At 39.0% G+C, this 18,424-nt stretch overlaps 1 protein-coding gene across 1 annotated transcript in view; it reads right to left on the reverse strand.

Annotated features, from left to right (window-relative positions):
• Nucleotides 1-18,424, reverse strand: part of LOC127448217 (protein TANC1-like) — a 248,275-nt gene that overhangs the window by 219,197 nt on the left and 10,654 nt on the right. The window contains exon 2 of the mRNA XM_051710591.1: nucleotides 4,390-4,473. Coding sequence (XP_051566551.1) covers nucleotides 4,390-4,441 — 52 coding nt within the window. The 5' untranslated portion in view covers nucleotides 4,442-4,473. The remainder of the gene's footprint in view (nucleotides 1-4,389; nucleotides 4,474-18,424) is intronic.

Raw genomic sequence — 18,424 nt, forward strand, 5'->3', positions numbered from 1 at the left:
CAACTAAAAACAACACATCAGCAAAGAAACAAGGGATGTTTCTATGGTAACCCTGTCTTATGTTGTTTCAAGGTCTCCATAATGAATTGCCAATTATGTCACTAGTTGAAAAAGCACAGACACACGCATACATGACTGCACACACACACAGATGATTTTAAAGACAACCTACCAAACCGATTCCTACACACATTTAAGTGGAGTCTCCTGATCATTTCCATTCAAAGGCCACGTTCACACGGCAGCTGAAAACTGTTTTCACTACTCTTCTGAGAGTTTAGTTCTATACACACAGGCGTGACATGCACATTAACATTAAACCCATTAAATGTAGTGTACAGAACCGAACTCAACAACTACGGTAGTTGTTAATGCTATCTTGGACATTGCCAGAGAGTACTGTCACACATAAATTGTACTTATATCATCTTGGATGGATGTTTTTCACTAAGCTCACACTGCCTTAGAATTTGGCCTAAAGTGGGCAATTAAAATGCAATTTTAATGCCTTAAAATGCTGTCTATGTAGGCAGCTCGCTAGGTTTTGGAACATAGCCTCTTCAGGGCAAAATCTTAATTTTGGCTTTTGTGGCCAAGCTTCTGTAAATATGTCCACTGTAACGTTCCATTATCTCAAGTAAATTTAAAACACCACATACACACACACACACACATACAATTTCATCTGAAAACTCTCTAAATAAAGACATTCCTGCATATTCCTGCATATGTTCCCTACAGTGGCACAGACAAGAAACCACATCATAAATCCAAGTAAATAAATCTGACACTCCAATCAGGTATGAGCTGACAGAGTTCTGATGCATAACCACATGACAACATCATCAGAACATCATGCATATCCAAATCAATTATTTTTAGGAATTCCTTAATGTAGAACACACTTCCAAGTATTTTTTTTTTTCTGCCGGAGCTATTTATGATCCATGAATCAACCAAATAGATGGAGAATTACTAATCCAAAAACAAGACATCAAGGTTCCCACACCCTCTGACCCTTGGATTTCCATGACTATTCTTGCTATTTGTAATTTCTTGATAAGGATTTAACAAAAAAAAACAAACATAAAAAATAGATCCACAGACAAATAGCAAGCTTCAGCCAAAGATTTTAAAGGTGCACCCATTTGTCCCAATAGTACCAGTGGTTTTGGACTTTGTACTGACACCTATCGTCCTGGACGCGCAAAGTTTGTGTTCTAACTACTGTCGCTTTACACATGTTTGTTTGTCTTCTGTCTCGTTTCTTTTAGTCTGTTTTTTGGTCTCATACTACACACTTCAGTACTGTATAATAGACAATCGTGGATTAATCCAAACTAATTTTGTCTGGACTGTGACCGGACAGCTGCTACTCACGATCTCTCTGCTCGCTGTGCTCGCGCTTGATGTCGCAATGTTCATCCGTGATCCGCGCCGTTAGAGCAGCAGGTTGTAGCGGTTTACCCCAGCAGGGACATTTTTATCTTTTCACTTGCTCTCATTCTGTTTGGATTGTCTGGTGTATCACACTCCTGCTATTCCATACCATCACCCTGGACTATACTGTTGACTTGGGCTCCGTTGTTGTCTTTAGTAAGTATATTGTGTATGTTTTTATATTGTTTGGTTTGCTTGTTTTGTTTACATGCACTTTTATGTTTGAGCATATCGAATCGGTCTCCATCACGGGATTTCAATGTGTTCAATGGACATTAATTGTTTTGTTCATTTTTTTAAATGTTTATCAGGGTTTTATTGTGCAAATGTTTTTGTCCATCCTATTTATTGTATGTTTTTGTTTTAACGCTTGTATATAATCATTATTTATATCTTTTTTTTTTGTTTTTGTTTTTTCTCCCAGTTTGGAATGTCCAATTCCCAATGTGCTTTTAAGTCCTTGTGGTCACATAGTGATTCGCCTCAGTCCGGGTGGCGGAGGATGAATCCCAGCTGCCTTCGCGTCTGAGACCACCAATCCGCACATCTTATCACGTGGCTTGTTGAGCGCGTTACCACGGAGACATAGCGTGTGTGGAGGCTTCACGCCATCCACCGCGGCATCCACGTGCCCCACCAAGAACGAACCACATTATAGCGACCACGAGGAGATTACCCCATGTGACTCTACCCTCCCTAGCAACCGGGCCAATTTGGTTGCTTAGGAGACCTGGCTGGTGTCACTCAGCATGCCCTGGGATTTGAACTAGCGAACTCCAGGGGTGGTAGCCAGCATCTTTACCACTGAGCTACCCAGGCCCCCTCATTATTTATATCTTTAAAATTTCATTTAAATGGGAAGCCAAGAGTTAATTTTATTTAACAATTGTATGTTTCAGGGGGCCTAGGTAGCTCAGTGGTAAAATACGCTGGCTACAACCCCTGGAGTTCGCTAGTTCGAATCCCAGGGCGTGCTGAGTGACTCCAGCCAGGTCTCCTAAGCAACCAAATTGGCCCGGTTGCTAGGGAGGGTAGAGTCACATGGGGTAATCTCCTCGTGGTCGCTTTAATGTGGTTTGTTCTCGGTGGGGCGCATGGTGAATTGGGCGTGGTTGCCGCGGTGGATGGCGTGAAGTCTCCACACGCGCTATGTCTCCGTGGCAATGCGCTCAACAAGCCACATGATAAGATGCGCGGGTTGACTGTCTCAGACGCGGAGGCAACTGGGATTCGTCCTCCGCCACCCAGACTGAGGCGAATCACTATGCAACCACGAGGACTTAGAGTGCATTGGGAATTGGGCATTCCAAATTGGGAGAAAAAGGGGAAAATCCCCCCCCCCCCAAAAAAAACAAAAAAACAAAAAAACAATGGTATGTTTCAATTTACTGAGGTGGGAAAAATTTGTATATTTAGGCCTGCCGCCACTAGAGGCACCAGACAAAATTGATGGCACTGCTTGAACACGATATACTCCGGCCTCCACTGATTTTTAAGGGGAGTAGGTATTGCTCTTAGTACCAAAAATGGTTCAAGCTTTTAGACTTTTAGGTTCTAGTTTTTTTTGTTTTTTGTTTTTTAAGTGACTTGTTTTTATGTATCCTATTAAAGGGTCAGGAAACCCACCTAGTTAAGCCCCAATTTGTGACTCTCAATATGCGTGAGAAAATATGTAAATTTGTAGGCGGGAAGAGGGAAAACGGAAGGGGGTCAAGAGTTACTTCCAAAAACACACACACACAACAGAGATGGCTGCTGAACCTCACATTACGAGTGGAGATGAAAACAAAAGAGTTTAGGGTTGTATATTAATTGTGGGACAAATGTGTAAAGAGTGAAAAAGATAAAACAGTTCACAAATCTGCAAAAAGATTTGGATGTTTTGTTCACACTTTTCAGAATGGCATTACCATCAAAACCAGCACTGCTTTGAGAGCTTTAAATTAAGTCATAGATAATTATTACAAGTTAAACTCTATAGTCAGCATTTGTGGCATAATGTTGATTGCCTTTAGACTCATCCCTCTTTTGCTAAAGAAACAAATTGTGTGCAGTAAGGCACATACAATGAAAGTAAATGGTCTGATACACAAAACATATACACACTATAAATATAGCCACAATAATTCAACATAATACATTTTAACAGGACTCTAACAATCGCTCTACAATCAATAAAATCACGTACTAACCTTGTCAGTATAATGTTATCCAGTATTTCAACTCCTTGAGTTTGAATTCTCCGCTGTAATGCCAGCTCATGCATGAGGCAGCACTGTGATTGGATGGAAGCGTTCCTTCTCATGAATAATGTGGAAAAATGCTCAGAATCTTGTGACGTAAATCCCTGCCGTCCTACCAATCATAGCCCGGAGTTTACGGATTTACCTCATTTTTGTGACTTTGTTTCAACTTTCGTTTTGAAACCGGCAGAACGAAATGGCTCAATAAAATAAAAAAAATTAAAAAAACACTTTACCCGTAACACTAACATAACAAGTGCTATAAGTGATGTGCAACATGTACATATCTGTTTACATCTCAAAAAATGAGTTTGGGGTTTCATGACCCTTTAAGTACTGTTTTTATGTGTACATTTTGCACCTCTTACTAATTAAACAACCTCTTTGGAACATCATTCCTGCTTCCGGGTGTTGTCTCTCCCCGTGACTGCCTTGGTCCTTACCAAAGGTCAAAAGAGTATACTTTGAAAGCCTACAGTGCTCAACCATGCACGAGATGTAACGGGACGTGGAAAAATGAGAAAGTATCACATTAACTTTAACTATAAAAAATGTCCATGACTTTTTAGAATTTCAATCATATGATTTTCCAGGTCTGAAAATCACAATTTAAAAATTCTCTATTATTTCTAGGTTTTCTATGACTGTGGGAACCTTGCAACACACACATACAAACATTCTCTCGGCTTCTCTGTTGTGTTCATACCTGTGCCCTTCTTGCTGTTTTTCCCGGTTTTCTTCAGCACGGCCTTAAACATGGCGTCCCTCCAGGAATCCCTTCACAATCACACTGTGGAGAAACAAGATTTTTCTTATGAAACAGCAGGTTCTTACACAGTTGCTTTGGTAAAATCAGAAGCACTTACAGTGTAGAGCCACACTTCACCCTAGAGAGAGTTCTCCAAAGAAGCTTTAGAAATACAAATATAGTCATGGCGGTATTTATAATAATGAACATAATCTAAATAAATTCTTGTATGTTTTATTTTCAGTTTGGCAAAATCCCAGGATTTTTCCAGCAGTTCTTCCACTCTAACATGTGATCACTGGTGGGCCGGCATGGAAAGAATTCTTCAATATTTGCACAGAGCAGCTCTGCTCCGCTATCTTGTTATTCTGGAAAACAAGCTGTTGGATTCCCAGCATTCCGCATCTAATTGATGCTATACGGGTGAACTTGGGCTTTACATGCCACTCATCATGATAATGGTGTGGTTTCTTAACCTCTCGCATGTTCTTTCACAGAATTATCCACACGGGTCAAATACATTAAAACATTTATCAAGTTAGACTGTTTTTGCATTGCAATAAAACACACTGGGTATGTGTAGTATAAGCCTATCCCCATAAAATAACTTTTAGCATTGGGTCTGGGAGATGTAGCTAAAATAATTTTGTCTCAATACTGTCCAGCCTTTTTAGAGTATTCCATATATACTTTATATATCTCAATATTAATGTATTTAGTCTGAAATGGCTTAAAAGGGTCTTTTTTTTTTTTTTTTTTTTTGCAGTCAGAGGAAGGTACCACCACTTCGACCAAACGGATATTTTTGCCATGGCATGAAGACACAAAATGTTTAATTTAAGAACAAAAACGTTAAAAATCTGGTTAAAAATAATCAATGCTTTTATCCCATACGGTTTTGTCAGTAAGATTAACACAATAGATAATGTTATACTAGAATGACATTTATTTACATTTAGTCTTTTCCTTCATCCAAATACAAATTTACACCTTATACAAATAAGTAATAATTCTCTATATTCAAAGATATACATTCGGTTGAGTTGACAGACAAGGAAGAATCATGAAACTAGTTAGGGGTGGGCGATATGACCAAAATCTTATATCACAATATGAATAATTTTATATCACTATAACGATTATATATATCACTATACTGTAAATTTGTCTTCTTTAAAAATCAATACAAATTGGCTTAAATGGGGGCCTGGGTAGCTCAGCGAGTACTGGCGCTTGCTACCACCCCTGGAGTCGTGAGTTTGAATCCAGGGCATGCCGAGTGACTCCAGCCAGGTCTCCTAAGCAACCAAATTGGCCCGGTTGCTAGGTAGGGTAGAGTCACATGGGGTAACCTCCTCGTGGTCGTGATTAGTGGTTCTCGCTCTCAATGGGGCATGTGGTAAGTTGTGTGTGGATCGCGGAGAGCAGCATGAGCCTCCGCGGTGTCATGCACAACGAGTCACATGATAAGATGCGTGGATTGACGTCTCAGAGGCGGAGACAACTGAGACTTGTCTTCCGCCACCCGGATTGAGGTGAGTAACCACGCCACCACGAGGACCTACTAAGTAGTGGGAATTGGGCATTCCAAATTGGGAGAAAAGGGGATAAAAAATAAAAAAATAAAAAAATAAATAAAACAAATGTAACATAACCATATTATAATGCCTATTTTTGAATAATCCAGTCAGTGAATAAAATACTTTAAATAAAAACGACTTCCTCTTTTATACATTTTCTCTTCATTTGGAACTTAAAAAAAAAAAAAAAACTTCAACTTGATTTTAAATCAACCTTACCATAATGCTACATTTTTAATTATGCCACATTTCCATCTGATGTTGTTGACTAGTATTAATATGAGGGATGGGCGAGTAATTTTAGAGTAATTTTGTTGTCGAGTATTTTAACCCACAATAAACGATAATGAATGAATCAAAATGCACGTGTAAAAATAACACATATGACAAGTTTGTGAATGTTATATTTTGTTTTATTCACAAACGTTACCAAGAATGGTTTCAAAATAAGATAACTACAACAATCTACGCATATCTTTTGGGAAAATGAGGGTAATGCATAGATATAAACTATGAGTCTACATAAAGGCTATCACATTTTTATAATTTCACATGTTATTATTTAGAAAAACAAGTGGTGAAAGTTTGCTTTTTATAAAATGCGCTTGGGCGGTGTTCAGATATTTACCACATGCACACATACTGGTCTGATCAACTTCTAAGTTCACTTCACATTTTCTTTCCACCAATAAAAGCTGATCCTCATCTGTTGGTTTGCATGACTCCAACAAGAACCAAAAACAAACAGAGTAGAATTCAATAAGAATCAAGATATTACAAATGAAAACAAACACTTCATTTAGCTTTTAATGATTAAATTCATCTCTGTAGAGAATATTTAAATATCTAAAGGCAAACGTTGCCAGTTTGTTTTCTAATATTCTAACATCATTCGAATAGAATTTTAGTAAGGGTGACGATGTGTCGTTTAAAAAATACCCGCATGACACATACAAAACACCTCTAGAATGATAGAATGTTGGGCTGTCTAGCAGTCTGAGATGTTTGACTTCCTCCATTGTGCTTTAAGGTTAAAAAAACCTGATCGAGCATGTGACCTAATGAGCTCTCACAGAAGAAAACTTTTCCATCTATCACCATTAAAATGCTTTAAAAAATATGAATATTGCATTAACAATACCTAAGGGTGCTTAATCATATTATGCATGCAAGTTTTCTGACATTGAGTTCACCAACATCAGGTTTACATTCGTTATGGAAAAGAGCAGCCATGATATTCTTCACAAATTCACCTTTTGTGTTCCACAGTAGAGGAAAATCAATTTTCATATAGGTTTGGAACAACATGAGGGTGAGTAAATGATAAACTATTCCTTTAGTAGTAAAAAATAAAGTATGCCTGACAGCTTCAATCAGATGAAACAAGACAAGGTGAGGGGTCTGAATCTGGAGCCATGCTGAACTCACAGTGGACATCACAGCCAGCCTCAACTGTGAGATCAAGCATGGAAAAGCCAGCAGGATCCCCCCCAGTAGGGTGGCCATGTGATCTGATCCCCATCGATCGGAGCTCTTAGATGAGGTCTGCTGTGACCTACGTAGAGTGAGAAGTCAGAAGTTGAGGAGAGAGACCCTCAACATGCAGGAAATTAAGTATAAAAAAAAAAAATGTGCCTCTATGTCAAAACCAGTTGAAAAGAAATTTTTTTTTGTTTTTTTTTTGTTTTTTTTTTACTTTCACTGGACCTCACAAGGGGTAAACAAAATCTGCTTATCTGCTGGAAAAGTTGAGCTGCAAAATCCCTTAAAAGCACCATAAATATGCACGAGGATTTTTAAGACATTAGGCCTACTAATGATTTGCACTGTGCAACACTTGTAATACTTTGATAAATCTGGTTTTTAAAATTTCCAGTTTTCTCTTAGGATAAATGTAATAAATACACTGCCAATCACATTTTCTTTTTGCAAAAGAAAACTTAGTCGAAGAAGAGCTTACATGCCCGCTATTGACCTGTTTCATGTGACGTCACTGTATAACCGCACCACCATGTCTGTGACCAATATTCCATGTACATTCAATGTGCTGCGCTGTGGGATGCGACAAAAAACTTCTTCAGGAGTTAAAAGCAGCTGCTACATTCATACAGACAGATCATCACAGACCATTTTAAATACTGTGACTAAATCAGACCAGAAAACAACACAACAACGTTTGTAACTTCTGAATGAGAGATGTTTACGGTGATGTGCCGGTGGGTGTGTGCACTCACCGGTCACACATCAGACTCACCGGCGTACGGAGATGAATCGTGGTTAAAATATCTTTAAATGTTAACGAAAGTTCATTCTGCCGATATTTGTGCTGTCTTCAGACCTGTATGAACCTTTCCTGTGGCTGGGCATGGACCAAAAGCCATTTTTGATGTTTTTCTTTATATCGTCTCTCGGGTGTTTTTCCATTCACCACCATTGTTTCCTCCTGCTGATGGTCACAAATATGGCAGCTGCGGATAAAAGTGGCGTCAATGAAACAGGTCAATAGTACCCCTTGTGGCTACACTAAGAGTGTAACAAGTAGGCTGTGTATTGCATTATGAACTGCATTATGAATTGCATTCTGCATTGCATTCATTTTAAGTGACAGTGGCAGAGGGGGTGGACATAGGGTGGCTGTGGTCACTATGGACTGAAGCCCGAAAAGGAGTCTGAAATCCCCACAGCCATGTTCCAACATCTAGTGGAAAGCCTTCTCCTAAGTAGCAGGAATTTTATAGCATTAATGCCCATGCCTTTGAAATTAAATTTTCAACAAGACACAAGAGCATCAGTGAGGTCAGGCACAGATGTTGGGCGATGGGGTCTTGCTCACTATTGGTGTTCAAATTCATCCCAAAGGTGTTATTCAGAGGCTTCAGGTCTGAGCTTTGTGCAGGCCAATCAAATTCTTCCACATCAGCCTCATTAAATTATTTCTTTATGGACCTTGCTTTGTGCACAAGAACATTGCCATGGAACAGAAAAGGGCCTTCACCAATCTGTTGCAATAAAACGGAGTACACAAAATTCTGAAGAATGTCAATGTATGCCATAGCATTAAGATTTGTCCTCAAAGGGGGGCCTGGGGAGCTCAGCGAGTATTGACGCTAGCTACCACCCCTGGAGTCATGAGTTCAAATCCAGGGCGTGCTGAGTGACTCCAGCCAGGTCTCCTAAGCAACCAAATTGGCCCAGATGCTAGGGAAGGTAGAGTCACATGGGGTAACCTCCTCGTGGTCGCGATTAGTGGTTCTCGCTCTCAATGGGGCGCGTGGTAAGTTGTGCGTGGATCGTGGAGAGTAGCATGAGCCTCCACATGCTGCGAGTCTCCGTGGTGTCACGCACAACGAGCAACGTGATAAGATGCACAGACTGACAGTCTCAGAAGCGGAGGCAACTGAGACTTGTCCTCCGCCACCCAGATTGAGGTGAGTAACCGCACCACCACGAGGACCTACTAAGTAGTGGGAATTTGGCATTCCAAATTGGAAGAAAATGGGATAAAAAAAAATAAATAAATAAAATAAAGATTTGTCTTCACAAAAATTGCTGGAACAGCCAAACCTGTTAATTATAAGGGGCGTCCACATAGTTTTGGCCATTCAGTGTATGTAGTATGTGAAAGTAAACAGTGTTTACAAAATCAACCTATAAATGGCTTAGTTAATTATTGACTGCACATAACATTTAACATCACCATTAGCAAATGCATTAACTAATCTTAAAATAATAAAACATTAATGTAAAGTGTGGTCTTTTCACAAAATCTGAATCTGTATGCACTGCAATCAAGTATTACAAGAAAGAAAACAATTTAGCAATTGTATGACTTGTGTTTGGATTTTATCTTCAGAATTTATCAGAGTTGTTTGATCACATCAGGCTACTTAAAACACATTTGTCACTGTCAGACCTTAATATGATCTGCCTGCTTTTAAGTTTTTCTATTCTGGCTGTTGTTCCAGTTACAGGACAGTAAAGTTCACCTCTTAAAAGACTTGAATGTGGAGCACATGCAAGCAATTACAGCACTACAATGCATTCCAGATGACCTTTTGTCTACATTCACAAAGACAGAATAGAGACAGTGATAGGCCGATATACATCGGCCAGAGAGATTAATTTTTATAACATTTGGTCATTTTGGGATCATCAGCATCAGCCAATAACTGAGTTTCCTTGGCCGATTAACAAAAGTGTTAGTTCCTCTGTCTCATTAACAGCTAATGTTAGCTTCAGTTACCATTCTCTTCCATTGTGTCTTTTTTTTCTTCGATACAATGAAAATAAAGGGTGACTGAAGCTATCAGTCCCTAACATCCTGCCTAACATCTCTTTTTGAGTTTAACAGAAGAAAGTAATACGAGTTTGGAACAGCATGAGGGTTAGTAAATACAAAACAGACTTTTTTTTATGGATGAACTAACCAACCTGGTCTCATAGAACCATGCTACTATACCTACATTTTTGCTAAATAATTTTCAAGATATGTACACCACCACGGTGCATTCTGGGATCGCCTACCCAGGGAAGGATACATACTGTATGATGCTACCTTAGAATTTGGCCAAAACTAGATATCTTAGGAGGTAGCATAATTAAGAAAACTACCTTTTGGAACAGCCTTTGCATTGGGAGCATGCCTATGATGTCTTACACCAGGGGTGTCCAAAGACCGGCCAGCGGGCCATCTGCGGCCCTCCAACTGCTCTGATGCGGCCCGCGAGAGATTTTTGAAATAGAACAGAATTAGGCCCGCTATGGAGCAATTATATGAAATTCATATTCTGGGCACTGGATGTCGCTATCATGTGCAGCCACTATTTACAGCGCATCATCGCCGCTAAGCGCTCTGTGCCATCACCAGCTTCATCCACTGGCAACAGGAGTTTGGAATACTCCTTATTTCCAAGGATGAAGCACCACGCAGGAAGAATGATGCATTAAAGGACTGACATCAGGTTAGATACTTTACTCATGTCCCGATATCTCACATCATACAACGGAGTAGAGGTGCTGTTGTGAGAGCGGTTCGTTCTGATATTTCGTTGAAACAAGAAAAATTATTCACAGGCTTCCCAGTGCCATTTGAGTGAGGGCATACTGTAGGGGAGAGCACTTAAAACACTTGCACATCTGTGCCTGATGCACGCGCGCTCAGTTGGCACACGCGCGTCTACAAAATAAAATGAAGCGCAATCATTTTTATCAAATTAAAATCGTATTTGTAACGCAAGTAACAACAGAAAAGAAGCTATAATTGTCTAGTTATAAAGAGTAATTCCTTGACAAATAAAGAGTAATTCCTTGCATCACTTCATAACAGAAAATTGTAATCTGATTCTGATTATTGGGATGGGTCACACCCAACACTCAGTAGCAGCTCTATATGTGCAGGGTCCAAAATTAAAACCCGGCAAGCGTTTGGCCAGTGAATTTCACACTGTCACAGGCCACTCTGACAGGTGTTTTTTTACTTTCTATCAGTTTGTCAGCTTGTAAAATAAATTTAAACATTTTCTAGTTTTGTCCTCATGGGTGCTCTGTAGGCATACAGTACAGTCAGTAACACAGGTGTTTACACAGAATGGTTTTTATTAGCTCATAGTCCCACTGCTCATCAATAGTCTCAAACGCTGTGTCCGCTGGCGCGTGGTGAGCGAAGGTGTATTCAGTGCTTTTAATCCAGACTTCCAATGATGATTGCACACATTCTTTGTGGCAATTCTGTAGCTGGGTAAGCAAATGAATAATAAATCAAAACTGTTTGTATACTTTGAGCATTTGAAAATGAAGTTGGCATTTTTCTAACTGTAATCGCGCATATTTAAGATGACATCATTGCTCGTATACTGAAAGCTAATAGTAAAAAATACAAACTCGGCCTGAAACGGCAGCTCTCTGGTGGTGAACGGGTCTGAGTGGATCTCTTCCACGTCAGTGGGCACGTACCGTTAGCAGTACATCTCGATGCAAGATTAAAGCAATGTTCAGGAGCGTTCATGCCATCAGGATGAAGGGAAGACCACTCTTGGATTTACAATGGATGTGCCAGAAAGTTTTAATTGCCCACAACCAATGTCGCCACAATCACGTAATTTTCATGAGATCAGGCTGGAACTAATGCTTTAAATTTATATATATATATATATATATATATATATATATATATATATATATATATATATATAGGGATTACTATATATTGGACACCTTGATCTCTATACATCAGTACCTGCATCAGCCACTGAAAAATCCATTGGCTGTCAGTCTACAATAGGTTATGGAGCGCTATGATTTGGAGACCACTGAAAGACAACAACTGGACAAAAATGCACATATGAATGCACCAGCACGTTGGATCACTCCCTGTACAGCTGCAGACTCAAGGTCATGGGTTTCAGTAGGGTTCACAGAGTCTGAAGACTAATCCTCAAAGTGTGTCAAGAAGAGGTCCTATCATCTTCTCCCTCACATCTCCAGCACAGGAATTAAATTAAATCAACATGTGGCTCTGACAGAACAAGGCCTTCAAATGGAACAATCTCAACCACACAAGATAAAGACACTGTGACTGGATGAACAGAAATAATCATGGGGCAGTTCCATTGGACTATCTCCACAGGACCATGTGTTGGCAGGTTTAAAAGGTAGTTTGGGCTCTATAAAGCAGACTCATCTCACTCTCCTTCTGAGGGGGGCTTGCCACTCCAATGACTCGTCTATCTGCATTATCTCCCTGAAGCTGATCCTCAGTGGGCATCTCAGCACCCCATCACAGATTGAAGCAACCACAGAACCACAGAAAGGCTGAAAGCTGTCCAGTACTTAGGAGTAGTGGTCAACCGATATATCGCAGAGGCCGATAAATCAGTTGATATTAGAATTTTTTTATTTATCGGCATCGGCCTCCATAGGCAGCATTTTCCTGGTTTCGGACACAGCCCATGACAATCCAAGCAGGTGATCCAGGCTGTTTAAACTGTCAGGAGTTTGCTGCTTGCGCTGGATCCGCACGAGCGTGTGAGTGCAACTTCAAAGTAAAAGCGCTTCACGTGTGCTATTAATAAATGTCTTATTCATTATGTACTGTATGTACAATTGGTTTGATTCTGTATTTTCTAAGTAAATGTGATGGCTAACGTGGACATGCCATCCATGGTTGCTGGACTGCTGTGTGTACTGTTATTTCCTTCTTCCTAATATATTAATTTCTTCATGTGCAAATAAATTACTAAAATTTGAAGACTAAACAGAAATCAGAATGAACTGCTATCAACCATTCAAAATACAATATTATTTTTTTAGATTATTTTTTACAAAGTTAATGTTTAGTGTGAAATGGAGTAAATATAGTGCTAAATAAATGTTTATAACTTTTTAGCAATTTTATGTTTATATTATTTACTATATTAAATTGTGTGATATTTCGGCATTGTATCGGCCACCCTGCTCTCTGGATATCGGCATCGGCCATTAAAAAACCAATATCGGTGGGCCTGGGTAGCTCAGCGGTAAAATATGCTGGCTACCACCCCTGGAGTTCGCTAGCTCGCTAGTTCGAATCCCAGGGCATGCTGAGTGACTCCAGCCAGGTCTCCTAAGCAACCAAATTTGCCCGGTTGCTAGGGAGGGTAAACTCCTCGTTGTTGCTATAAAGTGGTTCGTTCTCGGTGGGGCACGTGGTGAGTTGAGCGTGGTTGCCGCGGTGGATGGCGTGAAGCCTCCACACACGCTATGTCTCCGTGGCAACGCACTCAACAAGCCATGTGATAAGATGCGCGGGTTGACAGTCTCAGATGTGGAGGCACTCCGCCACCCGGACTGAAGCGAATCACTATGCGACCACGAGGAATTAAAAGCACATTGGGAATCGGGCATTGCAAATTGGGAAAAAAAGGGGAAAATTCCCCCCCTCCAAAAAAAACACCCATATCAGTCGACCACTACTTAGGAGCACAGAAAAGTCCCCTGGTTTAACGGTGAAGTTTGTAACTTCTGCAAAATCGAACCATGAATAGAGTTGTTTGCAAACAGGTTTCCCAAACATTTTGAGGACACCTCAAACAGACAAACAATATTTTGAAAGTGCTTTAGAGCCATAGTGTTTACACTTTTCAGGACCCAAAGGACATTTTAATTGCTCAAAGGCTGCTCTTTCATAGCTCAGGACACTTTGTTGACTTCTCAGTTTTGTTTCAAGTGATTATCAACTTTGTCTCAGATGTTTTTCCAAAAATTCCTTAGGGGAAATACAAATAGACACAAATGAGACAATTGTTGACATACTGTTCAGTAAGGAATGTAGAGCTATAAAAAAAAAATTATGTGGATAGCATCAATTTAATTTGGTTTTGGAAGAGTTGATGAGAAATCTTTGAGTTCATATGAAAATCCCTGACCTCTGATTGCAAACTTGGATATCTTGACAAATCTGAGCACAGTTTAAGACATTGTTCAGATTTCTTTGGAAACTCTAGAGGAGACACATGCGAGATTACTGGGGTCTTTTTACCTGAAGAAAAACTGAGAAAGAGGACAGTTGAGCATTCAATTCAATCTCTCTATAAGAAACAACTGATATACTGAAAATATAAACTTATGGTGAAGTCAACCAACATATAATGGTCTCTACACATTAAACTGGGATAGGAGAAAGTATTTTACATGGAACAAAAAACACCACTTATAAACTGTGTATTGTGGAAATTCAGAGGAAAAGACAAGTTTTTCAATATCCACACCTGATAAACTTGCTTCTGACTAATCCAAAATAAGATGAGATCTTCTTTCCATTGTTGCAGTTTTACCCCCCTTAAAAAGACACCGCTACCCAATAGGCAGGTTAAAGTGTTAATGATGCCATCTGCAAAGCAGTGCACAGGAAACGGACGTGGCATTGTTTTAGTGATTGCCTCTGGCTTGTTCCACTCAAACCTTCAACCATCAGAGCATAGGCGAGCCGTGTGTATATCCGCTAGCCTTAGACAATTAGAGTGGGGTCAACATCCTACAACTGCCAAGAACTACTTATTTACACACTTTTTCATTCTCTCACATCAAGCTCCTCTTTTCATTAAGCTATTCTACATGAATGATTCCTCAGGGTCCGTCTCCAGCACCATGACTAGTGGTTAACCTATATGGGTTTTTTAATGGCCGATGCCGATATCCAGAGAACAGGGTGGCTGATAGGCCGATACAATACCCGATATATCACACAATTTTATATAGTAAAAAATATAAACATACAATTGCAAAAAATAAATAAATAATAATAAACTCTTATTTAGCACTATATTTACTCAATTTCACACTAAACATTAACTTTGTAAAAAAAAGAATCTAAAAAATAATATTGTATTTTAAATGGTAGATAGCAGTTCTTCTGATTTCTGTTTAGTCATCAAATTTTAGTAATTTATTTGCATTTTGCACATGAAGAAATTAATATATTAGGAAGAAGGAAATAACAGTACACACAGCAGTCCAGCAACCATGGATGGCATGTCCACGTTTGCCATCACATTTACTCAAAAAATACAGAATCAAACCAATTGTACACAGTGCACAGTGAATAAGACATTTACTTATAGCACACGTGAAGCGCTTTTACCTTGAAGTTGCACCAAAGACTATTTAGACGAGACAGGCCACTTCTATTAAAATGAATGGGAGAAATTAGAACGCCCAACTACAGCAAATGGTCAACGGATGTAGATAGGAATTCCCGCCTTACAGGTGAAAGAGCCAATCACCTTTTATATAGAGACATCGCCGTTCAATCAACTTGAGAACGGAAATTTTGTTTTTTAGTGTAATCTGAGGTAAAGAAGCACCATATATGATACCAGTGTTGTCAGATTTTACTGCTGATTTGAAATGTTCTTTGATTGTAATCTTGACCAACTGTTTTGGAGATTCTGGTCTATCAAGTAGATAGGAGCTGCACTGTCATGACTGGAAATAACCTCCCAAGAGCATTCCAAACATGGCCGACAGTGGACTGATTGCTAGAAAGACTTTGGTTGCACTCACACGCTCATACGGATCCAGCGTGAGCAGCAATCTCCTGACAGATTAAACGGCCTGGATCGCCTGTTTAATGAGTCTGGCTGATAGAATACGTGCTGCAGAGGAAGATATTAGATGAGCGCTCGATGGGAAGAAAACACTGGATATTCGTGAGGTTCATGAATTACATCTGTTTAAACAAGATATCTGCATATTTGCAAACAGTATGTAATAGAAGTTTTATTGATATTTGCTTTTATCATTAGAAAAGTAACAGGGAACTGTTGAGGAGAGACTGATAGAATATGTGCTTTAGGGGTTTATAAATGAGCATTCCACAGGATGCTGGATCTGCTCAAGTTTTGTGAGGTTGGTTTATTACATCTGTTTAAACAAGATATGTGCATATTTGCAGATGGTATATGATATTAGTTTTATTGATATTTGCCTTTTTATCATTAGAAAAGACAATTAAAAGTTACAGGGAACTGTTGAGGAGAGAGAGGGAGAATGAAACAGGTGAGCACTTTAACATTATTAGCTCAAACACGTCTGTCGTGGCTCTGATATGCGGACCGTTTAAATGAGACTGTGTTGAACACAGTCTATTATTGTAGTAACATGATGGCACGTAACAACAAAACGAACCGTGACTGGTCGTTTACATGTCTCAGATGCTTCACATGCAAGCAGGCGATTCTCAGCGCCCTCAAGAAACAAATCAGCCAAACAGGAAAATTTATCGGCCAATGCCGATAATTATAAATGTCCAAATATTGGCCGATTTATCGGCCTTGGCGGTCTATCGGTCTAACCATGACGACTGCAGAACACTGAGCTAGGGTCTTCGTTTATATGTCCATGCTTGAAATTAATTTCTGAAAATGGGGGCAAGGATTCCACCCTTAACGTCAATTTATACTTCTGCGTCAAACCTATGCTGTAGACTACACGTTACACGTGCACCTATTAAAAAATGTAACTGCCCGTCGCATCGATGCAGACCACAACAGCTGTGATTGGTCCGTTTTGTAACCAGAGAATGACAAAAAAATCTGAGGTAGTGCCGCATTTTCTCCAAGATTATGTTAAGATCTGTGCATTATACCACATTATATTTGAATAAGGGACTATGATTTGATTTGAATTGTTTTAATCGGGAACATCTGCTGTTTTAAAGTTTGGTTTATGTTTAATAGAGTTACAAGCGAAATGGAACAAAAAGAAACACCTGTTTAAAACTAATAAACTTCTCTCTGAGCTTTTACTCAATATATACTTAGTATGTGATATATACTTAGTATGTAATCTACTCAAGAACTTTCCGATCTGTATGAGGTTTTGACCGTATGTTTGACAGTATGATGAACAGTAAATAATCATATTTCAAAAGTTATGAAAGCAGAACACTTCTAATTTGTCAGCAAATTAGTGGTTATTTTGCCCATATGCATTAAGTCCAGCTTTTAAGCTTTAAAACTTAACCCATTTTGTGTTGGTCAAGCAAGTAATTCATTAATTAATTTGATAATTTTGTTCCTGCACAGTGCGTCAAAAGTATGCCAAAACATTTTTTAAGTGACTCAAGAGCAAGCATACAGTAGCCTATATATACCTGATTTATTTTCTCTCTGCGTGGCAGACAACATGTATAGTAAATAATATGTACTGAAATCTCCACGTTCCTTTGATAAACTTGTTTTTAATGCTATGATAATTTAATAAATATATGCCTTCTTTGAATGCACAAATTGTATTGATTTTTTTCAAATATGAAATGTATAATTATTTCACAAATGAAGGCATTTACTCTCAATATACAAGCACTTGGCTGTGTACTCGCAGAACGACGCAGAGACACACCAACGCAGAACTATAAATGCAAATCACCACGTTGGCTACTACGCGGAGCCTACACCGTAGGTTCGACACAGAAGAATAAATCAGCCTTTACATGGCTCATATGGGGGGATTTACGCACTGGGAGGGATGGAGGATGGATAAAATGTGTAATACTAAAACGTGAAATTTTACAACAATCTCACCTAAATCTCAAAGGGGGCTACTTTTCTCAATTCTTCCCTTGATTTAATCAGATAGAATGATTATTAAAGTATGTAGTCTACATTATGGCCTTCAGTCACTTGTTTCTGAGCAAAATGTGATGTAATCATGTGCTGAATTATATTTATTAATTTCAAACACTAAGTATTAGCAATGGATTTGATTCATTTCTTTGATGGTATTAGGTGGTTTTTAACTTAAAAAATCCATCCTGTTTGATAAAATCACAGAAACCAGTATAATAATATAAAAATGTAGTTTTCAATGCAAAGGTAAACAAAATATCAAAAACTGAAACTGAATATTCTTTTTTCTTCTCTTTTCTTTCCTTCTTT

This window comes from Myxocyprinus asiaticus, chromosome 11, assembly GCF_019703515.2.
Source record: "Myxocyprinus asiaticus isolate MX2 ecotype Aquarium Trade chromosome 11, UBuf_Myxa_2, whole genome shotgun sequence".
Lineage (NCBI taxonomy): Eukaryota > Metazoa > Chordata > Actinopteri > Cypriniformes > Catostomidae > Myxocyprinus > Myxocyprinus asiaticus.